At 38.4% G+C, this 27,078-nt stretch overlaps 4 protein-coding genes and 2 long non-coding RNA genes across 6 annotated transcripts; 5 read left to right on the top strand and 1 right to left on the bottom strand.

Annotated features, from left to right (window-relative positions):
- Positions 1 to 1,908: 1,908 nt before the first annotated feature.
- LOC146917819 (uncharacterized) lies at positions 1,909 to 6,325 on the bottom strand. Its single transcript, XM_085721944.1, has 2 exons — positions 2,027 to 6,325; positions 1,909 to 1,962 (listed from the first exon to the last, which is right to left on the bottom strand). Exons 1-2 carry the CDS (start codon positions 6,323 to 6,325, stop codon positions 1,909 to 1,911), a joined length of 4,353 nt encoding a protein of 1,450 aa, XP_085578070.1.
- A 1,721-nt stretch (positions 6,326 to 8,046) lies between these two features.
- On the top strand, positions 8,047 to 9,626 carry LOC146917818 (uncharacterized). The gene is made up of 3 exons (XM_085721942.1): positions 8,047 to 8,053; positions 8,155 to 9,076; positions 9,146 to 9,626. Exons 1-3 carry the CDS (start codon positions 8,047 to 8,049, stop codon positions 9,624 to 9,626), a joined length of 1,410 nt encoding a protein of 469 aa, XP_085578068.1.
- Positions 9,627 to 10,595: 969 nt separating this feature from the next.
- LOC146917817 (uncharacterized) lies at positions 10,596 to 11,657 on the top strand. The gene has a single exon (XM_085721941.1). The coding sequence runs from the start codon at positions 10,596 to 10,598 to the stop codon at positions 11,655 to 11,657; it is 1,062 nt and encodes a 353-aa protein (XP_085578067.1).
- Positions 11,658 to 15,559: 3,902 nt separating this feature from the next.
- Positions 15,560 to 16,143, top strand: LOC146917816 (uncharacterized). Its single transcript, XR_015015867.1, has 2 exons — positions 15,560 to 15,734; positions 15,889 to 16,143. It is a non-coding gene; the product is annotated as an uncharacterized LOC146917816 (long non-coding RNA).
- Positions 16,144 to 17,389: 1,246 nt separating this feature from the next.
- LOC146917815 (uncharacterized) lies at positions 17,390 to 19,037 on the top strand. The gene is made up of 2 exons (XR_015015866.1): positions 17,390 to 18,169; positions 18,406 to 19,037. It is a non-coding gene; the product is annotated as an uncharacterized LOC146917815 (long non-coding RNA).
- Positions 19,038 to 24,748: 5,711 nt separating this feature from the next.
- LOC146917814 (disease resistance protein Roq1-like) lies at positions 24,749 to 25,690 on the top strand. Its single transcript, XM_085721940.1, has one exon. It carries the CDS (start codon positions 24,749 to 24,751, stop codon positions 25,688 to 25,690), a length of 942 nt encoding a protein of 313 aa, XP_085578066.1.
- The last annotated feature ends 1,388 nt before the right edge of the window (positions 25,691 to 27,078 follow it).

Raw genomic sequence — 27,078 nt, 5'->3', positions numbered from 1 at the left:
TGGTCTGTAACTTGATATTGGCGGCTTCTTAGAGCGCCCTTTTAAACACTTTTATCTGCTTGGCGATTTGTGACTTTGAATGCTTACATATGCTTATATCAAATGCGGTACCTCTTACTTGTTGTGGCTTGACATTCTGCAAATGTTTAAATATTTTTGCGATTTTCTTTGTTGCTTTAGTTTCATTCCATATGTTGAATGCGTTTTTATGAGTTGTTTCTCCAAAAGTGAGAGTTTTCAGCGATTTCGTCTCTTTCTAAATTTAAATCTCTATTATTCATCTGGTGCACTTTGTCGCCCTAAAATGTCGATATAAGCATTTCGTCGGGCCCGTCGAGATGCCTGGCGTTTATTTGCTCGTCTCTTATTCTGAAGGAAGGTTTTGCTTCCCACTCTGAGGGAAGATATTTACACTTCCAACTCTGATGGAAGGCGCCTCCTACTCTGAAGGAGGACGTTGGGCTTCCCGCTCTGGGGGAAGGCTTTTCACTTCCAACTCTGATGGAAGGCGCCTCCTACTCTGAAGGAGGACTTTGGGCTTCCCGCTCTGGGGGAAGGCTTTTCACTTCCAACTCTGATGGAAGGCGCCTCCTACTCTGAAGGAGGACTTTGGGCTTCCCGCTCTGGGGGAAGACTTTTCACTTCCAACTCTGATGGAAGGCGCCTCCTACTCTGAAGGAGGACTTTGGGCTTCCCGCTCTGGGGGAAGACTTTTCACTTCCAACTCTGATGGAAGGCGCCTCCTACTCTGAAGGAGGACTTTGGGCTTCCCGCTCTGGGGGAAGACTTTGTATTTTACACTTCCAACTCTGATGGAAGGTTAGGCGAGTTATTGCGTCGACGCCGCCAGAGCCCTTATCGTGGTTGGCGTTGTGGATCTTTGTACTTTCAGTGTGCGAATTCTGTTTGCATGATAGAAAAAATGTGGATAGAATCATAGATATGAAAAAGGAAAGGGCGCCTCGTTAAAAACCCCTGCCCTTGCAGGGGAAAAGAGTGCCACCCTAACCCTGTATTATTGATAAAGTCAAAAGATAAGAGTTGCAGTGGTGATCTTTACATCATCCTTATTTAATACATAATAAAATTAAAATGCAAAAGAAAAGGAATCTAGCTATAATAGTGACGCAGATTGGCCACATTCCAAGTGCGAGGTACGGCGTCTCCATTCAATTCTTCCAACTTATACGCCCCGTGAGCGTACTTTTCCCTGATTCTGTAAGGTCCTTCCCAGTTTGGAAATAGTTTGCCTATTCTGGTTGGGGCGACGACCTGCTTGAGGACTAGGTCGCCCTCTTTCATCTCCCTGGGCGTCACTCTGGAGTTGTATCATCTAGCTGCTCTCTGCTTGGCTGCGAATTCCCTGATGTGTGCTTGCTCCCTGACTTCATCAATGACGTCCATGCTTACCGCCATACCTACTTCATTAGCTTTTTTAAAGAAAATAACGCGTAAATTTACAATAGCAATATTTCCCTGCACCAAAAAATGTTAGTCGCCTGGCGAAATAAGATAGATACCTTCTTCTGAAAACGTATCTCGCCTCCATGTGGGGGTGTCGATTTCGACAGGTATCATGGCGTCGGTGCCGTAGACCATAGTGAACGGTGTCTCCTTGGTTGTAGAATGAGGGGTAGTGTGGTAGGACCATAGTACCTGTACTTATTTTGGTCGATGCATTGTTTATACACAGTATAGTAGTAGCTTGAAAGAGATTGAAAACTTTGGAAAGTTGAGGTGAGAGTAAATTGATTTTGAAAATTATTCATACCTCATGGAGTTGTTCTGCCCACAAACCTTTGGCGGCCTCTAATTTCTTTTTGATCCCGCTAAGAATAACTTTGTTGGCCGATTCAGCTTGTCCATTGGCTTGCGGATGAATTACCGAGACGAATTTTGTCTGTATCCCTAGGTTCTTGCAGAAGTCCCACACTGTTGAGCTTGCGAACTGAGTTCCATTATCTGATACTATGCACTTAGGTAGGCCGAAACGACAGATGATCTTCTTCCAGTAGAACTTCTTTACTCTTTCCGCAGTTATCTTAGCGACTGCTTCTGCCTCGATCCATTTGGTGAAGTAATCCACTCCGACTATGAGAAATTTCAGCTGCCCTGGGGCGAGAGGAAAGGGTCCAACGATATCGACCGCCCATTTGTGAAATGGCCATGGTGAGTATACAGAGGTCAACTCCTGAGCTGGGACATGCTTCCTGTCAGAAAATCTTTGGCATTTATCACATTTCTTTACGAAATTCGAGCTATCCTGAAGCATGGTGGGCCAATAGTATCCGGCGCGGAGGAGTTTGGCGGCTAGAGCCCGCCCGCCTATATGACTGCCGCAAATGCCCTCGTGTACTTCCAAAAGGACCAAGTGCGTCTCGCCTTCTCCTAAGCATCGCAGCAAGGGAGTCGTGCGGCCTCTTTTGTAGAGTTTCCCAGAAACCAAAGTAAATTTGGACGCTCGTCTTCTGATTGTCTGTTCTTCCTCGTCATCGGTTGGTGTGAATGACCCCGTCAAATATCTAAGCAATGGCTCCATCCATCCTCCTGTGTTCTCGTTGACCTGAAGCACTTCGTCCACCTTCGTACTAGGTGTTGCGACTACTTCCTGGATAACTGTCCTGTTGTTGCCTGGTCGCTTGGTGCTGGCGAGTTTTGCCAACAAATCTACTCTGGAATTCTGCTCCCGTGGTACATAAATGGCTTCGAAGAAGTGAAGTTTCTTGGCGAGACTCTGCACCTTGGTCAGGTATTTGGCTAGCTGTGTGTCCTTTGTCTGGTATTCGCCTGTGATCTGGCTTGTTACGAGTTGGGAGTCACTCTTGGCTCTTAAATTCTCGGCGCCCATTTCTAGGGCGAGGGTCATGCCGGCTATTAAAGCTTCATACTCGGCCTGATTGTTGCTTGCCTTAAATTCGAATCTGAGGGATTGCTCGATGAGGACGCCGTCCGGACCCTCCAAGATAACACCTGCGCCACTGCCTTTTAGGTTGGATGAACCATCTACAGATAAGAGCCATACAAAAGGAGGTTGTTCCTCTACTGGGGAGGCGAGTTCTACTACAAAGTCTGCCAACACTTGGGATTTAATACTCCCTCTTGGTACGAACTGGACGTCATACTCTGAAAGCTCTATGGACCAGGCCACCATTCTTCCGGCCAAGTCAGGTTTTCCCAGCACTTGCCTGATTGGGTAATCTGATTTGACGACGACTTTGTGACTTTGGAAGTAGGGGCGAAGCTTCCTGGCCGTTATGACGACAGCAAGGGCGAGACGTTCTGTCTTCTGATATCGCAGCTCTGCTCCTCTGAACACCCTGCTGACGAAATAAATTGGCTTCTCTCCTGTTGCTGAATCTTCGACCAAAACCGTGCTCATGGCGTTGTCAGATATCGCCAGGTACAGGAAAAGAATGGCGTTCTGGGTTGGTCGCTGAAGGATGGGCGGACTGGATAAAAACTTCTTTATTTGCTGGAAAGCGTCCTCACATTCTGGAGTCCACTCGAATCTCTCCTTTTTCTTAATGGAGGCGAAGAAAGAGAAGGCTTTGTCGCCGGCGCAGGACAAGAAACGAGAAAGAGCGGCGAGCCTGCCTGTGAGTTGTTGCACTTCCTTGATGTTGGTGGGGCTTCTCATGTTGATGATCGCCTGGCATTTGTCAGGGTTTGCCTCGATGCCTCGTCTTGTTAAGAGGAAACCTAAGAATTTTCCCGCCTGCACCCCGAAAGAACATTTTGATGGGTTCAGACGAATCCTATATCTTCGAACCTGGCTCAATATCTCCTCCAGATCTTCAGAGTGACTGTATCCCTCTTTCGTCTTTGCGACTAGGTCGTCAATATATACCTCCAGATTCCGTCCTATCTGTGCGGAGAACGCGGTGTCCATAGATCGCTGGAAGGTGGCGCCTGCGTTCTTTAGACCAATAGACATGACTTCATAGTGATAATTCTTTGTGCTGGTCATAAAGGCCGTTTTTGGAGCGTCCAGAGGGTCCATCCGTATTTGATTGTAACCTGAATAGGCATCCATAAAGCTTAGAGTTTTGTAACCTGAGGCGTTGTCGATCAGGTGGTCGATGTTAGGGAGAGGATAAGGATCTTTGGGGCACGCCATGTTCAAATCAGTGTAGTCCACGCACATTCGCCACTTCCCATTTGCTTTCTTAACAAGTACGGTGTTGGCTAACCACGTGGGATACTTTATTTCGCTGATAAAGTGGGCTTCAACTAACTTTTTCACTTCCTCATCAACTGCCTTTCTTCTTTCCTCGCCCATCTTCCTTTTCCGCTGTACCACCGGTTTCACGCCAGCCTTGATAGATAGGTGGTGGCAAGCAATGTCGGGGTCCATCCCTGGCATTTCTGATGGATGCCAGGCGAAGAGATCCAGATTCTTCTTTAGTAGCTTGACCAGGGCGACCACCTCTTCAGGGGGTAGTGACGTGCCAATCTTTGTTGTATGGTGGGCTTCTGGTCCGATGGAGACTTCTTTTAACTCTTCAGTGGGTTCTAGGCGTTCTTGCTGGAAGCCTTCTCTGGGGTCTAGATCGATCATGTTGACTTCGTGCATTACTTCGTTACTTGACTTCTTTCTGGTCTTTTGCAAACGCAAACTGTTATGATAGCACTCCCTGGCGAGTTTTTGATCGCCTCGAATGGTTCCAATTTTTCCAGAGTCAAGAGGGTACTTCATTACTAGATACTTTGTGGATAAGAATCCGCCCAACAGGTTGAAGGCAGGGCGACCAATGATGATGTTGTAAGAGCTAGGCGAGTTCACGACGAGGTACCTGACTTGAATGGTTTTGGCGTGAGATCCGCTTCCGAAAGTTGTCTTTAGGGTGATGTATCCTCTCACATGAACCTGCTCGCCCGTGAAGCCCGCCAGAGTTCCCCTGAAAGGTTGCAGCTGCTCCGGGTCTAGCCCCATTCGATCAAATGTGTCATAGTAAAGAATATCCGCAGAGCTTCCTGGGTCTATCAACACCCGCTTTACATCCCACTTGAAGATTTGTAAAGTGACGACCATGAGGTCGTCGTGGGGTACCACGTCTCGAAAATCTTTGGGCGCGAATGATACCTCTGGTTCGTGCTTCTGATCCGATTCTTCATATTCCTGGCATAGCATTACCTGTCTCACATATTTCTTTCGCGACGAACTTGACTCCCCCCCTCCGGCGAAGCCACCTGAGATAGTGTTTATGGCGTGTCTTTTTTCGTCGTTCAATTCCTCCTTTTTATGATCCGTTTTTTGTTTATTCTCGCCCCTTCTGTCCCTGACATACCCTCTTAGCTTCCCACTTTGTATTAGTCGTTCGATTTCTTGGCGAAGATGAATGCATGAGTCTGTGTCGTGTCCTCGTACCTTATGATATTTGCACCATTTGTCTTCATCCCTTCCCATGATGGGGCTTCGGGCTGGCAAGGGCTCTGGGATCAGTCTTGCTTCCAAGACCTCCTTCATGATGCGCTCTGGTCTAGTATTCAAGGGCGTGAAGTCCCTTTGAGAATACGGATTAAACGGTCGCCTCTCCGGCCTTCTGTAGGGGGCGCGATCTCTGCCAGCTGCTATTTGATAAGGTCGCCGTTCTGGATTGTTTGCGCGCTCCTTGGCGTCTCTGGCCTTCTTTTCTGCGTTGCTCTCCTCGCCCTTGATGTAGCATTCTGCCCTGGCTATGACCTCTTCCATGGAATCCGCAGGTTTCTGGTCTAGAGACTCGTTGAACTGCCCTGCCCTTAGTCCGTTTTGGAAAGCTCCTACGAACACTTCCTGGTTGGGGTTGATTACCTTGATGGTTGTATCATTGAACCTGGCCAGGTAGTCTCTGAGGGATTCATTATGCCCTTGTCGTACATTGAAAAGGCTAGTCGCTGGGACCTTGCGATGTCGACTGGCGGAGAACTGTTGTGTGAGTTTTCTGGTCATGTCCTGGTAGCTGAGGATGGAGAACCGTGGGAGATTCATGTACCAGCATAAGGCGGCGTCAGTGAAAGTACCTGCTAGTAATTTGCACTTCAGAGAATCGGGAGCCCCGACAACCGCCATGCGTGTATTGAAGGACGTGACGTGCTCCATGGGGTCGTTCTTTCCGTCGAAGGTGGATAGGTGGGGCGGCTTGAAGCCCTCTGGAACTGGTGCGTCCCAAATTTCAGCGGATAATGGTTGTGGTTCAGGGTCATCTAGCTCGCCCTGGTGTGATTCTTCTCTTTCCTCCAGTTGCTTTTGTTGCATGGTCTCCATCGAGGCCTGAAGGGCATCGTTGTGATCCTTCAGCTGAGCGAGTTGGGTTCGCATGGATTCTAATTCTTCGGCTGTTGCCATGATGAGAGGCTTTTCTCTAAATCGTACGTGAGGTGCGATTTAGGTTGGTCGAAAGGGGTTAGGGTTTCTAAATCGCAAAGGAGTTTTACGATTTAGAGGTCTCGTTTAAGGGTTTCTGAATCACGATTTTTCGATCCAGGAACGTGGTCAAGGTTAGTTTTACCTTTTCCCACAGACGGCGCCAACTGTACTTGCAGAAAAGTACGGTAAGGAATACTAGGATTCTAGGGTTTAGACTGATTATTGGATGCCTTGAGAATGCTCTCAAGAGTAGTATTTATAGCCTGCCATGGGCTTGGGTTTCGGTTGCTTGGTCCCCAAGCAACAGGGGTATTTGTGTATTTTGGGCTTTTTAGGCGTCCTCTAGAGGCTTCTAGAAGTTTAATGAGGCGGCGCCCTTTAGGGGGCGCGCCAGGGCTCAGGAATCCTTCTGGAGGGCGCCCAGGCCTTTCCGGAGGGCGCCCAGGCCCTTCTGGAGGGCTCAGAGCCTTCTTTGGAGGGCTTTACGCTTTTAGGAATATGATGACGGTCCACAGCCCCCCAAGCATGAGTCTTGGGACAAGGCGAAGTGATGATGTCGTGCGAAGAGTCTTTCTGGGATCATTTGATTCATCTAGGAATATGATGACGGTCCACTTACAAAAATATAACTATGAAGCCTAAGTCTCATTGTCTTCATTCTTCAACTTGAGCCTCCATGGTTTTTCTTCTTTTGTGATGTGTGTTTGTTATCATCAAAACCCAGTCAAGTCTAAGAAGGAAATCTTCTTCACACTAAGGTGTTGTTATGGGTAGTTAGTTCAATTCCTTGCAAAACAATTTTTAAAAAAAAATATATTTAGACCCGCCAAAAAGGGCGGGATTAGGGTTAATTAAGGTTGATTGGAGAATACCTAACATTTATATATATATATATATATATATATATATATATATATATTAAGATATTCGTTCCTTTATAAAAATGAAAAAGATTCGTTAGGATTTTTATAGAATTTTTCAAGCATGTGATAGTTTTTTTTTTAGATGCATTTATTTAGATAAAATTTGTTATGTTAAATAATTGCAAACCTAAAAGTGTAGAAAATATTTGATTCAAAAAAAAAAAGGAGGATAGGAATGAAATTTGTTAGGTTAAAAAATAAGGATTCGGCTGGCCAAAATTATAGCAAACTTGATAAAAAAATTCGGCTGGCATTAAGTATGATGATTAATGGCTAAAATTGAATGACGCCTAAATGTGCAAGATCCAATGGCTCAGAAAAGTGGAGGGAAAAATGGGGAGAAAATATTAGGGCAACAATAGCTTGAAGAGTTAAGCTTTAGTAAGTTAGGGTAGAAAATATTTGGTTCATAAAAAAAAAAGGCAAGAGGATAGGAATAAAATTTGTGCGATGTATTTTTTTAGATGGAATTTGTTATGTTAAATAATTGCAAACCTAAAAGTGTAGAAAAATATTTGATTAAAAAAAAAAGGAGGATAGGAATGAAATTTGTTAGGTTAAAAAATAAGGATTCGGCTTGCCAAAATTATAGCAAACTTGATAACAAAATTTGGCTGGCATTAATTAAGTAAGATGATCAATGGCTAAAATTGAATGGCGCCTAAATGTGCAAGATCCAATGGCTCAGAAAAGTGGAGGGAGAAATGGGGGGAAAATATTAGGGTTAGAAATAGCTATAGGGGTATTTTTAAGTGTCCTAAATAAATAAAAAAAAAGATGAGAGGTAAGGAGCGTTTGAGAGGCGGGAGCTCTAGGGTTAGCTTCCGGCAACCGCGTCGGAGCTTATCTCCGGCAGAGAGATACCATGGGGGGGATTGGGTCCAGCCAGGGTGGCAGATATTGGGGGGGATAGGGGAAATTGGACCGCAGTGAGGTCTAGGAAGAGGAAAGCGACTGAACAGGATCAACGTCGACGGGACAGGTCAAGAGGTTCAGAGGATCTTCGAGGAACGGCGACAGGTTACGGACAGGATCGACATCAGGTTTCTGGAAGAGGTTTCTTAGGAGAGCGGCGAAATAGGTTTGCAGCAGATGACAGAGGAAGGATCGATGATGACAGTATCTCCAACAAAGTGGGAGGCCGCATCGCATCATCAGAATGGCATGACGCGGTGCTGTCTGACAATCAACAAGGTTACAAAGCTTCTTTTTATGTCACTAACTTCCCGGACAACATGCCTTTGTTTCGATTACGTCAAGCTTTTGAGGTATGTGGTATTCTTTCCGATGTTTTTGTTGCTCGACATCGTAATGCTAGAGGTCAGGAATTCGGGTTTGTTAGGTTTGTTAATGTGAACAATAAGCATAAACTATCTCAGGCTCTAAATAATGTGTGGATTGGGGATTGTTGGGTTTGGGCTCGAGAGGCTAGGTATGATCGGTTTGCACATAATGACTATGTTGTTTGTAACCCGAAGGTGACTGATAGGAAGGAGCTGATGGAGGTTGGGAACGTGGGTGTTAAGAAAGGTCTGGGGGAAAAAATATTGATGTCGGGGACGAAGGGGCCAGAGAAGAGAGTTGTGGGAGATAACAAGCTGAGAATTGGGGAGGTTGTTGTCACGGTTAGGGAAGACGGGAAGAAACTGAAGGCAAGGAGGGTTGACGAGGGAGTTGGAGGCGTGTTAGGTGAGTTGAGGGAGGAGGAGAAAAGGACGGAATTGAATGGGAAGGTGGTGACGGGTGCAGGTGGTAATAAAGCTTCACAATGCCTAAAATTAAATTTAAAGGAAACAGTACAGGCAAAGTGAGTGGATTCTAAAAGTAAGGAGTCTTTTCACTTTGCTCCGGTGTACAACTCATGCATTGAGGATAGACAGTGGGCTAGTTCAGGTTTGATAGCAACAGTAAATGCGGGGGATTCGGCTGTGGAACTTCAACAACGAGTCGAGGATGCAGGTTTTCCTTATGTTGTGGTTACTCCCATGGGCGGTGATATGGTGTTTCTTAATTGTAATAATGGCAGAGACATTTGGCAAGAGTTTAATGAGGCACTTGATTTTTTCTCTATGCTTTTCTCCAATGTTCATAAGTGGTCAGCGGAGGCGGTTCGATACGAACGTGGGGCATGGTTGCGAGCTTATGGCATTCCCGTCCATGCTTGGAATGAGGTCTTTTTCCGTTTATGTGTTTCTGGTTATGGCAGATTTATTAAAACAGATGAATGCACAGTCGATAAGGCACGCTATGATTATGCACGCATTCTAGTTTCAACGCCACAATTAGAGATTTTGAACACGTCTTCTGATTTTGTCATTGATGGGAGGAATTACACTATTAAAATGGTGGAGGAATGAGGCTGTCACTTGGGAGAGGACGCATTTATGATAGAGATTGAGTCTACACCGGAAGCGCCATCGTTTCCGAATGTTGTTGAGGGATTGGAAGAGGTTCAAGGGGAATGGGAATTGGATGATTTAGTTACCGATTTGCAGCAAGAATGGAGACAGCATGAAGATAAGAAAGAAGCATCTTTAAATTCTCATCAATCTGTATCTAAGGTTGATAAAGAGGTGAACGGTAATCCAGAATTTTTTGAGGTGCATCTATCACCGGTGTTACAGCCTGTGTCGAAGCCAAAAAATGATGTTGTTCAGAGTGCAGGACTTCACAAACCGAACCAAACAGCAAGGGTAACAGAAGTATCTCATCCGGGGCCGTGGAGTTTGGATTGGTTATCGAAAGAGAAGCCTATTTCGGAAGGAGGTGTTATTTTTTCTTCCACTTGTGATGTCCGTAAATTAAAAGAGGTAGAGCATGGTACTGGAAAGTTTTCTCCTTCTTCAGATGTTGTAACTTCTAAGGAAAAAAGGGTTGGTGTGGTACATAAATCTGTCGGCTTAATGAAAAAGATTGCAAGGATGCCGGCAAAGGATCGCAATCAGATATTGAAAATTTTGAAAAAGCGAAATCAGAGGAAGAAGGGCTGTGTTGTGAAAGCTTCAACAAAGGTTGTAGTGGATTCCACTTCGGATTCTACGAATAATGTAACTTCATCCGGGGAAAATGATTGGGAGCATTGGGTGCATTTACATGGGAAACAGAAGGTGTTGGCGGAGGAAGTGAAGGAATTAGGGAAGGTTGTGGGGGTGAAATATCATTGTGACACGTCGAATAGTTTTAACCTGTTGTCAAGGGAGGGGAGGAGAGAGTGGAGGGCGACTGGAGGTTGTGAGGTGGTGAGTGGTGTTGGTGGGGGGACTGAGGCCGAATAGGTTGAGTGTGTTAGAGGGGGCGTTGGTAGGTAGGGGAGGTTGGAGGTGTCAATGAAGATTTTGTCGTATAACGCGAGGGGGTTAGGTGGTGGTGAGAAGAGGGTGGAGGTGCGAAAGTTAGTTCTAGAGAAGAAGCCGTTGGTGTTGTGTTTACAAGAGACTAAGTTACAAGTGGTGAATGATGTGTTCATTAATTCAATTTGGGGTAATAGTACGGGTGATTTTTCTTACCAACCTTCTAGTGGGGCGTCTGGAGGCTTGGTTACGGTGTGGGATGCCTCTCGGTTGGAGGTGTTGTCTTCTATGAGTTTTGAACATGTTTTAATTATCAGAGGAAGGGTTATTGATTCAGGTGCTAAGTTTATTATTTTCAATGTGTACGCACCTTGTGAATTGACAGCTAAAAAAGATTTATGGGAGCGGTTGCAACCAATTGTTCTTAACAACAGTGATTTTTGTTTGTGCATCTGCGGGGACTTTAACTCTGTTCGCAACATGGATGAGAGGAAAGGAAGAAGTACGGTCTTTAGACAGGTGGATGCGGATTTATTTAATAACTTCATCAACAATTGTTTACTCATTGATTTACCCATTAGTGGTCGGTTATTTACATGGTATCGTGGTGATGGAATTTCTATGAGTAGACTGGATAGGTTCTTGTTGTCGGAAAAATGGTGTGAGATGTGGCCAAATTGTATTCAGGTTGCTCATCAACGGGGTCTATCGGATCATGTTCCCTTGTTATTATATGTCGATGAGGCGAATTGGGGACCCCGTCCGCTTAGGATGCTTAAATGTTGGTCAGATTACCCGGGTTATGCAGACTATGTCCGAACACAATGGGGAACTTTTAATTGTGAAGGATGGGGCCGTTATGTTTTAAAGCAGAAGCTGAATTTGATGAAATTCAGTCTAAAGGAGTGGCACCAACAACATTTTCAAAACATGGAGAGTAGGATGGTGGAGGTTAAAAATAAAATATCAGTGTTGGATGCAAAAGCAGAGTTGTCAGTGCTGCTGGTGGAGGAGGTAGAAGAGCTTCACGAGTTGTCTGTTAATTTGCATTCCATGGCTCTTTACAGAATAGTATTAATTGGCAAAACTCAAGAATGAATTGGCTTCAGGAAGGGAATGCTAACTCTAAATTCTTCCACGGCTGTATGTCTGATCGGCGTCGTCAAAACGCTATCAATATGGTGTCTGTTGATGGTGTCAGAGTTGAGGGGGTGCATAATGTTCGCGCTGCTGTGTTCCGTCATTTTTCCAATCACTTTAAGGCGCTAGGAGCAGCTCGGCCAGGGGTGGAAGGTCTCCATTTTCGCCAATTATCATGGGTGGAGGCCGGAAATCTAACAAAACCTTTTACCCGTGAGGAAGTGAAGCAGGCAGTTTGGAACTGTGATAGTTTTAAGAGTCCGGGACCGGATGGTGTCAGCTTTGGGTTCATAAAAGATTTTTGGGACATTTTACAGGATGATTTTATGAGATTTTTGGTGGAATTTCACAGAAATGGAAAGCTGACTAAAGGCTTGAATTCTACTTTTATAGCTTTAATCCCAAAGGTCACAAGTCCGCAAAGGCTAAATGATTTTCGGCCTATCTCCCTGGTTGGGTGCTTATATAAGGTCCTTGCTAAAGTTCTTGCTAATAGGCTTCGTTTAGTGGTGGGGAGTGTGGTATCTGATTCGCAATCTGCTTTTGTCAAGGGAAAGCAAATTTTAGATGGCATTTTAATAACTAACGAAGCGGTTGATGAAGCAAGGCGGAAGAATAAAGAGTTGCTTTTGTTCAAAGTGGACTTCTAGAAAGCATATGACTCGGTTGACTTTAAGTATCTTGATTCCGTAATGGCTAAAATGAATTTTCCTACAATTTGGCGGAAATGGATTTCTGAATGTGTTGGAACGGCAACAGCGTCGGTTTTAGTCAATGGTTCCCCCACATAGGAGTTTCCTATTGAGAGGGATCTTCGTCAAGGTGACCCTTTGTCTCCGTTCTTATTTCTTTTGGCTGCTGAAGGGTTTAATGTCTTAATGCAAGCAGTAGTGGAGGAAGACTTATTTCATGGGTATGGTGTTGGGCAAAATGGTGTGGTGCGGCTGACACATCTTCAGTTTGCGGACGATACTATTATTATTGGTGAAAAGAGTTGGCAGAATGTGCGTACTATGCGAGCCTTGTTGTTACTTTTTGAGGACATCTCGGGTTTGAAAGTTAATTTTAACAAAAGCACGCTGACAGGTGTAAATATTCCTGATACTTGGTTGTCAGAGGCGGCTTTGGTGATGAATTGTCTTCGGGGATCAATTCATTTTGTCTATTTGGGGTTGCCTATTGGTGGTGATTCTAGGAAACTATCTTTTTGGAAACCTGTTGTTGATCGTATAGTCTCTCGCCTGTCGTCGTGGAAACACAAGTTCCTTTCCTTTGGAGGTCGCCTGGTACTTCTCAAATCTGTCCTGTCTTCTCTTCCGGTTTACTTTCTTTCCTTTTTCAAAGCCCCTGCAGGTATAATTTCTTCTATTGAATCTATTTTTAAATTTTTTTTCTGGGGGGTGGTGAGGATAATAGGAAAATAGCCTGGATTAATTGGGAGTCTATTTGTACTCCGAAGGAGGATGGAGGATTGGGGGTGAGGAGGGTGGGAGCATTTAATTTATCCTTGTTGGGGAAGTGGTGTTGGAGGATGTTGGTGGAGAAGGAGGGCTTATGGTATCGAGTTTTGAAAGCCCGTTATGGTGAGGAGGGGGGGCGGTTGAAGGAGGGTGGTAGACATTGTTCGGCTTGGTGGCAGTCGATTTGTAGGATTCGGGAGGGGTTGGGAGAGGGTGTCGGGAGGTGGTTTGATAATAACATCCGTAGGGTGGTGGGAGATGGTAATGATACTTTATTTTGGCATGATACTTGGGTGGGGGACTTTCCTTTGAGAACTACTTTTCCCCGCTTATATGATCTTGCGTTGAATAAGGAGTGTTCGGTGGTGGAGGCGAGGAGGGACTTTGGTGCGGTTGGGGGTTGGGAGTGGGTGTGGAGGCGTCGGCTGTTTGCTTGGGAGGAGGAGGGTGCGAGGGAGTGTTCTATTTTACTTAATAACATTGTTTTGCAGGAAAATGTTCATGACACGTGGCGCTGGTTGCACTACTACAAAATTGGGAAAATATAGCGCCTCTTTATTAGCGCTTTTACCACTAAAGCGCTATATATCAAAACACGGAGGCTTTAGATAGCACTTTTTTAAAAAAATGCTATCTTTGATATTAAGTTCATATAGCGCTTTATTTAAAAAGTGTCACTATAGATTCAATAAAATTAATAAATATTAAAAAAAGAAAAAAAATTATCTTAGATAGCGCCTATTATAGGAACCGCTATTTTGAGATCAGCAATAAATAGCGCTTTTAAAGCACTATGGTTGGTTTGGGTTTAATAGCGTTTATATTTTATGAAAAGTGCTATATATCAATTGATTTCATGTAGCCGAGTGGTGGAGTGTATATCCCATTTTCCCTACTGGCACCAGTTCGATTCTCTTCAAGGAACTATGTTTTTGTTTTTCTCTTCAAGGAACTCTGTTTTTGTTTTTTTTTCTTTTAAATTTATCTTATCTTTATACATTAACTAAAAGCCTACTTTTTATGCTTTGGTTTTTTTTTATTTATTAAAAATAAACGCTTAATATATTAACTAAAAGTGCTAATATTTTGGATCCTCAAAAAAAAAGTTTGTTTTTGTTTTTTTTTTTTAAATTTATTTTTATACATTAACTAAAAGCCTACTTTTTATTAACTAAAAGTGCTAATATTTTGGATCCTCAAAAAAAAAAAAGTTTGTTTTTGTTTTTTTTTTTAAAATTTATTTTTATACATTAACTAAAAGCCTACTTTTTATGCTTTGGTTTTTTTATTTATTTATTAAAAATAAACGCTTAATATATTAACTAAAAGTGCTAATATTTTGGATCCTCAACAAAAAAATAAAAATGAGTGTGTTTATCTTAGGTTCCATCATTCATCCACGTTTCACGTTTTTTTTTTTCTTCTTTCCATTAAATGCTTTTGTTCCTAGAATTTTCTTTTCTCGTCTTCTTCCACCAAACCCTTTTACTTCCACTCTAAGAACTCAAACCCTCGTTTTATCTGAACAATTGGTTTCCATCATCCTCTTAAACCCTCAATTATTACTTTCTAAGAAAACCCTTCCTCAATTCTTCTCGGAGAAAACCCAATCGAAGTCAATTCTTGGTTACCTGCAAAACAACGATGAGATTAAAGATTCAGGTGATTTTGCTGCTGAACGTGGCATTGACCACAATGAAATTGTCAATGTCATCAAGAGTCTGCATGGCTTCAGATACGTCATCGATGCTACGGTAAGTAACTTTTTCCATATATCCAAAATTAAATTAATGTTATATGCAATAAAATGTAAATCGTTTGTGACAATTTTGGTTTGTTATGATGTGGATATAGGATATTAAGAGGGAGACATGGGTGTTAACTGATGAAGGAAACACTTATGCTACTTTGGGATCCCCTGAATTTCAACTTATGTTGGCTATTCCGTCCGAAGGTATCTCCAGAGATGAACTTCAGGTAGTTTTTTTTATTTTATATTATTATCTAATTTACGCCCCTTTTCTGCAACTGAAGCTTCAAATTAAATGTACGTGTTCGGTTAAATAGCGGCATATAGCGCTATTGCATAGCAAAATTTGAACAAAATGTTATTGCTCCACAATACATTATTTAAATACAGGTTCAGATGTGTATTTGCTAATTCTGCTGTTGAAATTATATTGTTCTTCAGATTTGTTATTAGTATTGTTTATAGTTTTTTTTAGGGATAATATTGTTTATAGTTGTATTAGATAATGTGTTTCGGATTGCAATTGATTGCTTTGTGGGTTGCATATATTGCAATCTTTTTTAACAAGGAAATTCTCCTTCTTATCGCCATCAAATATCCTTGGTAATAATGGAAGCAGAACAAGAACCAGTCAAGCTTACATGGTTAAGGAATTTCTCCGAATAACTTTATTAAGTAACATGGTTATTTTTTATGTTATAATATATGCAGTACATTAATGGTTTCAACTGTGTGACATACTCAAAAGATAAACTAATAGAAATCCAAGAAGAATGGTGTCGGTTCATGATCAGCCTAAAAGTTATATGAATTTTTTATAATAAGGTGAGTTTAATGTTTCTAAATATATTTGCTAGAAGTGGTAGTTGTTTCAATTTATAATCTTGCTTTAATTTGTACTCATGATCAGTAGTACTTTGAATTTATCTCTAATATAATGTTGTGTTATTGCTTAATGGTGTTTTCTGGTATATTTCAGGTGGAGGAGAGTGAACGAAATTTGGAAATGAATGATGATTTGCCTGCTCATTTTGGATAAAAATGTTGAGAAGACCAAGAAGATAGATGAAGACTGCATGATACCATAGAAGATTATTTTGATCTTTATGTTAACTAATTAGTTGTAACTCTTAGAGATATCCATGTTACCATATTAGAGGCTATACATTTCTGACTTTTATACTATATATACATACATTTTTTATGATATGGTTAAGTTTTATTTGATAAATAATAGTCTCAAATGTGCCAAAATTATATATATATATATATATATATATATATATATATATTACTTTAAATTAATAAAAAATGCTATCTGGAAAGGAAAAAAAACTTGACAAAAGAAAAGAATAAATGCTTTTCCTAGCGCTTTTTTTCCTTTATAAAGCGTTATCTAAACCTATTGTTACACAGCGTTTTTAAAACAAAAACGCTGCTTTTAAACCTGTCTTACATGGCGTTTATTTTTGAAAGCGCTATCTAAGGAGAACGTTTGCTAGCGCTTTTTGACATAAAGCGCTATATAAACCATGCTTTAGCTAGCGCTTTATACAGAAAAAAAAGCGCTATATTACCTTTACCAGCGCCATTTACAGTAGCGCTTCAAAAGCGCTATCTAAAGCAAAAAAAAGCGCTATATAAGCCCATTTTTGTAGTAGTGTTGTTAGATCCTATTCATGGTTACTCGGTGAAGGGAGCCTATCACTTTCTTACCACCACCGGTCAACCTTTGGATAGGACTTTGGTTTATGATGTTTGGCAAAAGCATATTCCGTCAAAGGTGTCAGTGTTCGTTTGGCGGCTTCTCCGCAATAGACTACCTACGAAAGATAATTTGGTGCAAAGGCAAGTCATTCAAAATTCAGACACGGCTTGTATTACAGGTTGTGGAGGTTTGGAAACGGCAACACATTTGTTTTTACATTGTAATATATTCAGCTCTCTTTGGTATAACATTTGCCGTTGGTTACATACTTCTTCGGTGACTCCTGGTAACATACGACAACATTTTATTCAATTCACCTCAATGGCGGGGCTGCCAAGATCCACTTATACATTTTTGAAGATAATTTGGTTTGCCTCTGTTTGGGTGCTTTGGAAGGAAAGGAACAACCGGGTGTTCCAAAACAAGGTTTCTAATCCTTATGCACTTGTCGAACAGGTCAAATTAAATTCTTTCTTATGGCTGAAGTCAAAACAGGTGAATTTTGGTTATAGCTATCATGATTGGTGGCAACACCCTATTCTGTGTATGGGTGTCCACATGTAATTTGTTTTGTTTTGGTTGGAACTCCCTTGCGGTGGCTACTTTGTTTGTGTAAATACTTTTGGGTGGTTTGCCCCTTGCACACCTTGTGCGGGGTGAATCATTTTTGTTAATATATCTCATTTTAGTTTGTTCAAAAAAAAAAAAGCTATAGGGGTTAAGCTCTATCACTTACTCTTAAAGCTTATTAGGTCATGCTATTAGTTAACCTAATTTTTTCCCTCTAAATCCATGCCATTAATTGCTAATGACCTAATTAGTTAACCTAATTTTTCCCTCCTATTACATGTTAAATTTGAATTTCAAATTTTTGCTTCACAATTGTTATTTTCCCTATTCTATGCGTGCCTTACTGATGTTTGGGAACAGCACTGTTATCATGCTATTAAATATGACGTTTATAATACCATTGGCAGTCCCCAAAGCATTTATGTGCATCTATTCACTCTCCCTTCCTGCTATTTATATCTGAAAGACAGAAGAATTTTTTTCAAACTTTCCCTGCTTGATATGCGTAAAGCATTAAATTGTGTGTATTGGAAACTAATTTTCCCATAATTATCCACCATATCTCATGCTATAAATGTACACTCCTCAAACGGTGGCATACAATTCTCCTGGTCGTTACCTTAAAAAAAAAAATACTCCTGGTTATTTGACATGCTAATTATTATTCTTCTTCTTCTTTCTATTTCACTTTCTGTTTCTTCTTTACCCCTTCATTTTCTAGGTCTCAATCCTTTCTCCCTCATCCAATCCATCTCTTTCTCTCACGACCATCCTTCATAACAGCTCCAGCAATTTTTGCTTTCTACTTCTCTATTTCCTCATGCAATCGGATCTCAAACTGCTGCTCTTCCTAATACGCCAAAATCCAGATTAGTATATCTCTTAAGAAGAAGGTTTGTGCGTGGTAGCTGCTTGCAGCGGTGATGGCTTATGTCACGGTGTTTGCTTGCGGTGGCTCACAGTGACAGTATAACTCATGATGGTATACATTCTTGAATTTCTATTTTCTGTTGATGCTTACAAAATGCAGTAAAGAAGCATATGAAGTGCAGTATTTTTATCCTGATATTATTTTTCAGACTGTTTTAGATTGATGTTGAGGTGACAATTAATCTCATCCTACTTTTGAAAGGAATGGACACACATATTTAATGATTTATAAATTATCTTCTTTTTCAAACTCATCCAAGTAAAGTTTATAATCTCATTTGTATGCAGATCAAGCACAAAGTTCGTGTAAAATTCGAAAGCTTTATGAAAAATACATTATCTTATGGAGGCCCTAACAGATTAAACTTACATTCAGCACAATCATATATCTAAAGGAGTTTGTATTTATGCCTTTTTGGTTTTTCCTACTGGTGCATGCAGCTGTTGTCCAGTAGTTCTGAGAACTGTTTTCAGTTGTGATCTATGTTGGTTTGTCACAATTAGGAATGGGTTTTGTGAGATACAATTGGGAAATTCTAGGTGATGGCTTTTTTGGTTGATATCAGGTTTAGGCCGTGGTTTTATTAGCTTAGGTGGATGGTCCTTTTTTTGTTTGTTTTTGGTATGTATTGCCCCTGCCTTTGTGCTCCTGGTGTAGATTTTGTGCACAACATTAAGTTTGATTGAATATGTGGTATTTTTAGGTGAGCGCTTCGGTATCTTTTAAGTTTGGTTGAATATTCATTCATCACATATTGCTATTCCATTGTGGTGTTTTATGATGGGGCTATTGCAACATCTTTTTTTCCTCTCTTATTGCTATTCCAAAGCTAAAAAAATATACCTCTCTTGGTATCGTTTGTGTTTCATGACCATGTACAAAAGTCAAATTAATGGAAGGATATTATTTTTCATGACCATGTACAAAGTCAACATATTATTTTATATGTTGAGTTGTTATTAACAAATGGAAGGGATGGCTGCAACCTGCTACTTTGTTAGTTAACTTGCCCACCATCAAACCTTGGTGTGATCAATGGTGTGCTCTTATGAAATGTAAGTTTGGCTAACAGAAGCTAAAACCAACCAATGGAATGATTAGTAGGTTTCAGGTTCAATACAGTTACAATCAATGGCACAACCTACTTAAATTTTTTGTCTGCAAAAGCTGCATGTAATCATAATAATATCATGGTTATACGCGATATCTTAAAGCTGCATGTAATCATAATAATATATTGGTTATACGCGATATCTTAGTTGCTTAATATCAACCTACTCATAGTGCTGCTATATAGTGTGATTTTTTGACTGAGTCCAATCAACCAAAGAAATACTCTAACAAATAATAAATCTGCACATTGAAGAATTAAAGTGATGCTATAATATTATTATATAGTGCGTAATCAACTAAGTCCTGCTATATGAATGCAGCAAACTTTAGTACTGATCGATATGTATTCACTTGATGATCAATGTTCTTTTCTCTTCCAATTTCAATGAAATGTCGCTTATTTGTTCCATTTTTTTTTGTTATATCATCCTTTGTTAATGGTCTATACTTACAAGCACTAGAGCAAAGCATCCCAATCCAAAGTGAAAACAAGGAATAAAAGAATCTTTAGCCACACAAAGCATTCATATCGTCAAATTAAATAAACATATTGTGACAATTCTTCTAAGTTAAGAGATTATTTTCTAAAAAGCTTTGCCTTATAATAATTTTAAATTAAAGGATTATTTTATAATGAGTTTGTTACTTAATAGTGAGTTTTGAAGTTTATATGCTTTTCAATGTCTTTCTCAAAACCTATGAATCCATATGTTCTAATTTTTTGGTATTAAATTCAAGTTCTAAAAATTTCCAAGGTAATACAAAAAAGAACGTGTATTCAAATATATATGTACTAACGAGTTTCTTGGACTTCTTTATGATTATGGAATGAATTTGCAAGTTACTTTTATGCTATAACATATAAAGAAAGGCAACTTTTAATTATTAAGAAATTGCAATGTTAAATTAAGCATCGATTGTTTTCTTTTAAATAGGTATATGTTGCTAAAAAAATGTTAAATAGGTATATGAGCACCGCCCATTCCCAATCAAAATGCCCCTTCCCCCTTCATCGTCTTCTCCTATACTCTTCTTTCTTTCTCTCTCTCTCTCGGTTCATAAGACCCGTGCGGCGCACGGGTCATCAATCTAGTTATATATAAGATAAGATGGAGAAATTGCCGGGAAATTGCTCCTTTACCGACAATATGGAGAGAGTGAGAAACTAAATATTTTTTTTTTATTAAAAAATCTACGGTAATTATATTTCTTAATTAATTTTTTCAAAACCCTATACGACAAACAAATGAAAGGAGAATTTTAGTTAAAATATACAGATTTATGTGCACTTTGACCCTCCATATATCGCAGTTGTGCAAATTTAGCCTCTTATCTATTTTAGTGATTTTGGTCTCGTACTTTTTTTCCTTTGTGATTTGATACTCTCCATTCCATTTTTCCTTCAAATTTATGTTGTGGTTATATCATTTTTTGATATGACACTCAACTCATGACCTTCCTTTAAAATTAAAAAATAAAATTCCTAAGAATGCCAAAATGTTTGACACCCTAATTAAAAGTTTCATTCACATACGAAAAAGTTTCATTCGCTCTCAAGTGTAGAAGTTGATTTTTGGCAATTTTTTTTGACTTTAAAGAAAAGTCACACGATTAAGAGAGTTGAGTGTTATATCAACTTGACTCTAACCCGTACGATGTACGGGTTTTGTAGAGTTTCTTATATAAGCATCAAAGTGACTATATTATTAATTTTAGAGTTACATTCAAAGTAATAGAAACAATGAAACTAAGTGATATTTGAGAGTGATCGACATGCAAAATCTCAAAAAAGAAAATTATAACATTAGTTTGCATCAACAAAAATGAACATGGAATAAAAGTCATAAATTAAATTATGTGAAATTAATCAAACATGAAAATAAACACAATAAAAATGAGTGTTAGTGGCTTAAAAAAAAGGCCTTTAAGATTACATATCCATTTTAGAAGCAACTATATTTCAATAAAAATGTTAGTGGTCTAGTGGTAAAAGCTCTAAGGTGTTGTTATGGGTAGTTGGTTCAATTCCTTGCAAAACAATTTTTAAAAAAAATATATTTAGACCCGCCAAAAAGGGCGGGATTAGGGTTAATTAAGGTTGATTGGAGAATATCTAACATTTATATATATATATATATATATATATATATATATATATATATTAAGATATTCGTTCCTTTATAAAAATGAAAAAGATTCGTTAGGATTTTTATAGAATTTTTCAAGCATGTGATAGTTTTTTTTTTGTTTTTTTTAAGGAATGTGATAGTTTTTTGTTTCTTTTGTTTTTAGGGAGGTATGTGATAGTTTTATTTTCACGGGTTATACCACGTAATAATTTGATTTATTTTTAATTTAGAAAAATATTGATTTACATTATGTCAACGTGTGGAAAGACGGGCATTCACATAGCCGTCTTTTCGTTTTTTTTTATTACGCTACCACATATAGATTATGAACGATATTTTATATAAAAAAGTTTATATAGATTAAAATTATAAGCATAAATATTTATGAATTTCAAATGTAACAAACAAAATTGTTTAAGGTATAGTTTGAATATCAAAAGTCAGCCTAAAATCCTCTATTGTTTATAAATACAGTTAAAACTCTATAAATTAATAATGTCAGGACCGGAGAAATTTATTAATTTAGAGAGTTATTAATTTATCGATAAATTAATAATTATTAATTTAAAGAGTTTTTAAGTAATTATATTGTACATACCAAACAAAAAGGCAAATTAGTCTATGCCTCTTAGAATTACGTTGCAGCGAACCTTGGGACTCAACGTAAATTAGTAACTACTGTGTTCATATGCATTGGAAATCAATACTGACTTTTGAAGTACAGTAAATGTAAACAAGAGGAACAAATGTGTTCAATGTATTCTTAATATATTTTTTTCAGTTTCTATGAATTATTAATTTATGATTTTCTTGGGACCGAAAATTATAAAGGGATCTCCCAAAAAATTATTATCTTATTATTTTATCGAGTTTTTCAATTTTTTACATTGGCCCAAGTCAGGACCGGACAAATTTTTTATTTTAGAGAGTTTATTAATTTACCGAGTATTAAATTAAAGAGTTTCTACTGTATAGTACAAATATATCATTAACAATTGTAACAAAAAAAATATCATTAATAAGTGTACAACAACTTGTCAAAAAAAAAGTCTACAGAAACAATAGATATATACAAACGATGACACAACAGGATATGAATAAAAAGCTTATCAGCGAGGAGAAATATTAGGGATTGCTGCATTTTAGAAGGAATTTGTTAGTTTAAATTGGTGCGCTGCATTTTAGATGGAATTTGTTAGGTTAAATTGCTGCTAATCTAATGCAGAGTTTTAGAGGGAAATTATTAGGTTAAGTTGCTGCAGACCTAATAAAATTAATAAATAAGGATAAAAATGGCATGAAATTGGTGGGCATGAAATTGGTGCGATGCATTTTTTTAGATGGAATTTGTTATGTTAAATAATTGAAAACCTAAAAGTGTAGAAAATATTTGATTCAAAAAAAAAAAAGGAGGATAGGAATGAAATTTGTTAGGTTAAAAAATAAGGATTCGGCTGGCCAAAATTATAGCAAACTTGATAAAAAAATTCGGCTGGCATTAAGTAAGACGATCAATGGCTAAAATTGAATGGCGCCTAAATGTGCAAGATCCAATAGCTCAGAAAAGTGGAGGGAAAAATGAGGGGAAAATATTAGGGCAACAATAGCTTGAGGGGTTAAGCTTTAGTAAGTTAGGGTGGAAAATATTTGCTTCATAAAAAAAAAAGGGCAAGAGGATAAGAATAAAATTGGTGCGATGCATTTTTTTAGATGGAATTTGTTATGTTAAATAATTGCAAACCTAAAAGTGTAGAAAATATTTGATTAAAAAAAAAAGGAGGATAGGAATGAAATTTGTTAGGTTAATAAATAAGGATTCGGCTGGCCAAAATTATAGCAAACTTGATAACAAAATTTGGCTGGCATTAAGTAAGATGATCAATGGCTAAAATTGAATGGCGCCTAAATGTGCAAGATCCAATGGCTCAGAAAAGTGGAGGGAAAATGTGGGGAAAATATTAGAGCAACAATAGCTTGAGGGGTTAAGCTTTAGTAAGTTAGGGTAGAAAATATTTGCTTCATAAAAAAAAAAGGCAAGAGGATAGGAATAAAATTGGTGCGATGCATTTTTTTTTAGATGGAATTTGTTATGTTAAATAATTGCAAATCTAAAAGTGTAGAAAATATTTGATTCAAAAAAAAAAAAAAGGAGGATATGAATGAAATTTGTTAGGTTAAAAAATAAGGATTCGGCTGGCCAAAATTATAGCAAACTTGATAACAAAATTCGGCTGGCATTAAGTAAGAGGATCAATGGCTAAAATTGAATGGCGCCTAAATGTGCAAGATCCAATGGCTTAGAAAAGTGGAGGGAAAAATGGGGGGGAAATATTAGGGCAACAATAGCTTGAAGGGTTAAGCTTTAGTAATTAAGATAAATATGAAATAGTTGTTTCGGAAAATAGAAGAGATAAATATGAAATAGTTGTTTCGGAAAAATAGGGCAATAGATAAATATGAAATAGTTGTTTCGGAAAACAAAAGAGATAAATATGAAATAGTTGTTTCGGAAAAATAGGGCTATAGATAAATATGAAATAGTTGTAGGGCCAATTTGTTTCGGAAGTAGAGATAAATATGAAATAGTTGTTTCGGAAAATAGAAGATATAAATATGAAATAGTTGTTTCGGAAAATAAAAGAGATAAATATGAAATAGCTGTTTCGAAAAATAGAAGAGATAAATATGAAATATGATCAATGGCTAAAATTAAATGGCGCCTAAATGTGCATGATCCAATGGCTTAGAAAAGTGGAGGGAAAAATGGGGGTAAATATTAGGGTTAGGGTTAGCTTGGGGGGATAAGCTGAAGTAGAGATAAATATGAAATAGTTGTTTCGGAAAACAGAAGAGATAAATATGAAATAGTTGTTTCGGAAAAATAGGGCTATAGATAAATTTGAAATAGTTGTTTCGGAAAACAAAAGAGATAAATATGAAATAGTTGTTTCGGAAAATAGAAGAGATAAATATGAAATAGTTGTTTCGGAAAATAGAAGAGATAAATATGAAATAGTTGTTTCGGAAAATAGAAGAGATAAATATGAAATATGATCAATGGCTAAAATTGAATGGCGCCTAAATGTGCAAGATCCAATGGATCAGAAAAGTGGAGGAAAAATGGGGGGAAAATATTAGGGTTAGGGTTAGCTTCAGGGGTTAAGCTTTAGTAAATAAGATAAGATAGATGTTGTCACTTCAATATAAAGTTTGGGAGGGAGACTACCAAATTATAGGGAAAACATAAAGGGGAAAAATTCCAAAAAAAAAGTGGGTGATAAAATCGTCGATAGATGGAGGGTGAAAAATACAATTAAGCCTAATATATAACAAGTGATAAAAACATAGACATATACACTAATGACCTCTTTTCTTTTTCTGGACAGGGATGGGTATGAACATGATTTATCTCCAAAAGATCCTTCTGTCTCAAATTGTTGGAGAGAAGAACATGGAGTTAACAAGTGTTGGACAAGGAATTTCAATATTACAACAAAGGCTCCATAACAAGAAGGTTCTTTTGCTTCTAGACGATGTTGACAATTTGGAACAATTAGAGGCCATTGCTGGAAGATCTGCTAATTGGTTTGGTCCAGGAAGTAGAGTCATCATTACGACTCGGGACAGAAGGTTGCTAACAAGGCATGAGGTTGAAAGATCATATGAGGTGAAGGGATTGAATGATGAAGATGCTTTTGACTTGGTGGGATGGAAAGCATTAAAAATTGAATATAGTTCAAGCTATAAAGATATTTTATCAGTACAGAAGAATGGAAAAGAATTAATGGATGTGAAAGACCAAGTTTTTTCAGGTTATGCACATGTTTTGAAACGTGTCGTAGCATATGCTTCTGGCCTTCCACTCGCTTTGGAAGTAATAGGTTCTCACTTTTTTAATAAGACAATAGAGGAATGTAGATGTGCACTAGATCGTTATGAAAGAGTTGCCAATAAAAAGATCCAAATGACACTACAACTAAGCTTTGATGCTTTGCAGGAAGAAGAGAAATTTGTGTTTCTTGACATTGCTTGTTGCTTTAAAGGATGGAAATTGACAAGGGTCGAAGAAATACTTCATGCTCATCATGGTGATATCATGAAAGATCACATTAATGTGTTAGTGGAAAAATCTCTCATAAAAATAAGTGAGTCTGGTAATGTGACATTGCATGATTTGGTTGAGGATATTGGAAAAGAAATTGTTAGACAAGAATCACTGGAAGATCCTGGAAAACGTAGTAGATTATGGTCCTCTAGAGATATAACTCAAGTTTTAAAAGAAAATACAGTGAGTAATAATGATATGGATGGTTTGGCTTTTTATCTTTAACTTTGATTACCGTTGCTAATGCTAAAGTTAACCTTTTGGCTTTCTGCATTATTAATGTTATTAATTCTCAAAATATCACAATAAATGGAACTCTTAATAATATTTGAATATCTTTAAATATGTGTGTTTTATCTTGGTTTTCGGGTGTCAAACATTGATTACGTTTGAACCTTTTTAACCGGTGATATCTTATTTTTTCTTGGGAAGAGAAAAAGTAAGCAAAACCCTTGAGAATCGAGGTCCGGGAGTTGTTTTCGCTATGGGAAGGTGTTAGGCACCCATAACGACTATAGTATCCTATAGGAACCGCCTTTAATTTCTACGCGCGCGCTTTGTTTTTAAATGCTATTTTGAAAGAAAATATTAAGCCTAAGAGTTTCTAAGTGAAGAATTGGAGGGAGAAGAATGTTTTTGGATTTTTATTTTAGTTGAATTGAAAGAATTTTGCTCCTTGCCTACGTACCCGTTTAAGGGATCAAATCCACCGTAGTTCTCTTCCAAAAAATGTTTTTGTTTTTGTTGGTTGATTTTAAGTTTGAAAATTGGAATTTTGAAGAATAGAAAGAGGCCTCAAGGGCATGAGGTTTTGAAATTGTGAGGTTGAATTAGTCATTTGCAAAATGTGGTCTAAACATGATTAGAATTCATTGAAATTTGATTAAGAAAATGAAAGGGAAATTCAATGGGGTTTTGGACCCCAAGGTTTATTTTGAAAATGGTTTGAATGAAGTTTGTTCATATTTTTTGGGAAAATTTATTTTTCTAAGTATAAAGCCTAAACATTCATCTAAACATACAATCCTAAACATACATCTAAACATGCATATTCTAGCTATATATCTAAAGTGAAGTGTGTGCATGTGTCGGTGCTTGTGTCGGTGTACATCATTAGAGTCCATTGTCCTTATTACATCATGCCCTAGATACATTCTATGGTCTTGCAAGAATTTAAAATGGCATAAAGGTAAAGTACAAAGGAAAATCCTAGGTGCTACATTCTAAGCCTTGGTGAAACTTAAAGTGCAAGAAATAAGGTGGATATGGAATGGCATGAGAATGCTTATGGAAAATATGAGACATGAAACAAGAAAATGTTAGTAGCATAGGGTGAAATAAAGCAAGCAAAATGTCATGATAAAAGCATGGGAAACTAAAAAAGGAACTAAACAAGTGTAAAACTATATCAAAATTCACTCATAAAAATGCAAGAATCATGCAACCTATAATTCTTGTATTCCAATGTAAATTTTTTAGATTTGGAATCAGGTTTTAATACAAGAATTAAGGCAACATGATGATCTTACATTTACAAAGTAAACCTAGATATTACTTGCATTTATTCATACACAAAGGTAACTTGTGAAGCAAGTAAACAAATACAAACCACA

The sequence above is a fragment of the Medicago sativa genome, chromosome 6 (assembly GCF_051527215.1).
Source record: "Medicago sativa cultivar Bolivia chromosome 6, Bolivia_mono, whole genome shotgun sequence".
NCBI classification, from domain to species: domain Eukaryota; kingdom Viridiplantae; phylum Streptophyta; class Magnoliopsida; order Fabales; family Fabaceae; genus Medicago; species Medicago sativa.
The sequence above is the reverse complement of the archived record's forward strand: the minus strand, read 5'-3'. Positions and strand labels throughout refer to the sequence as shown.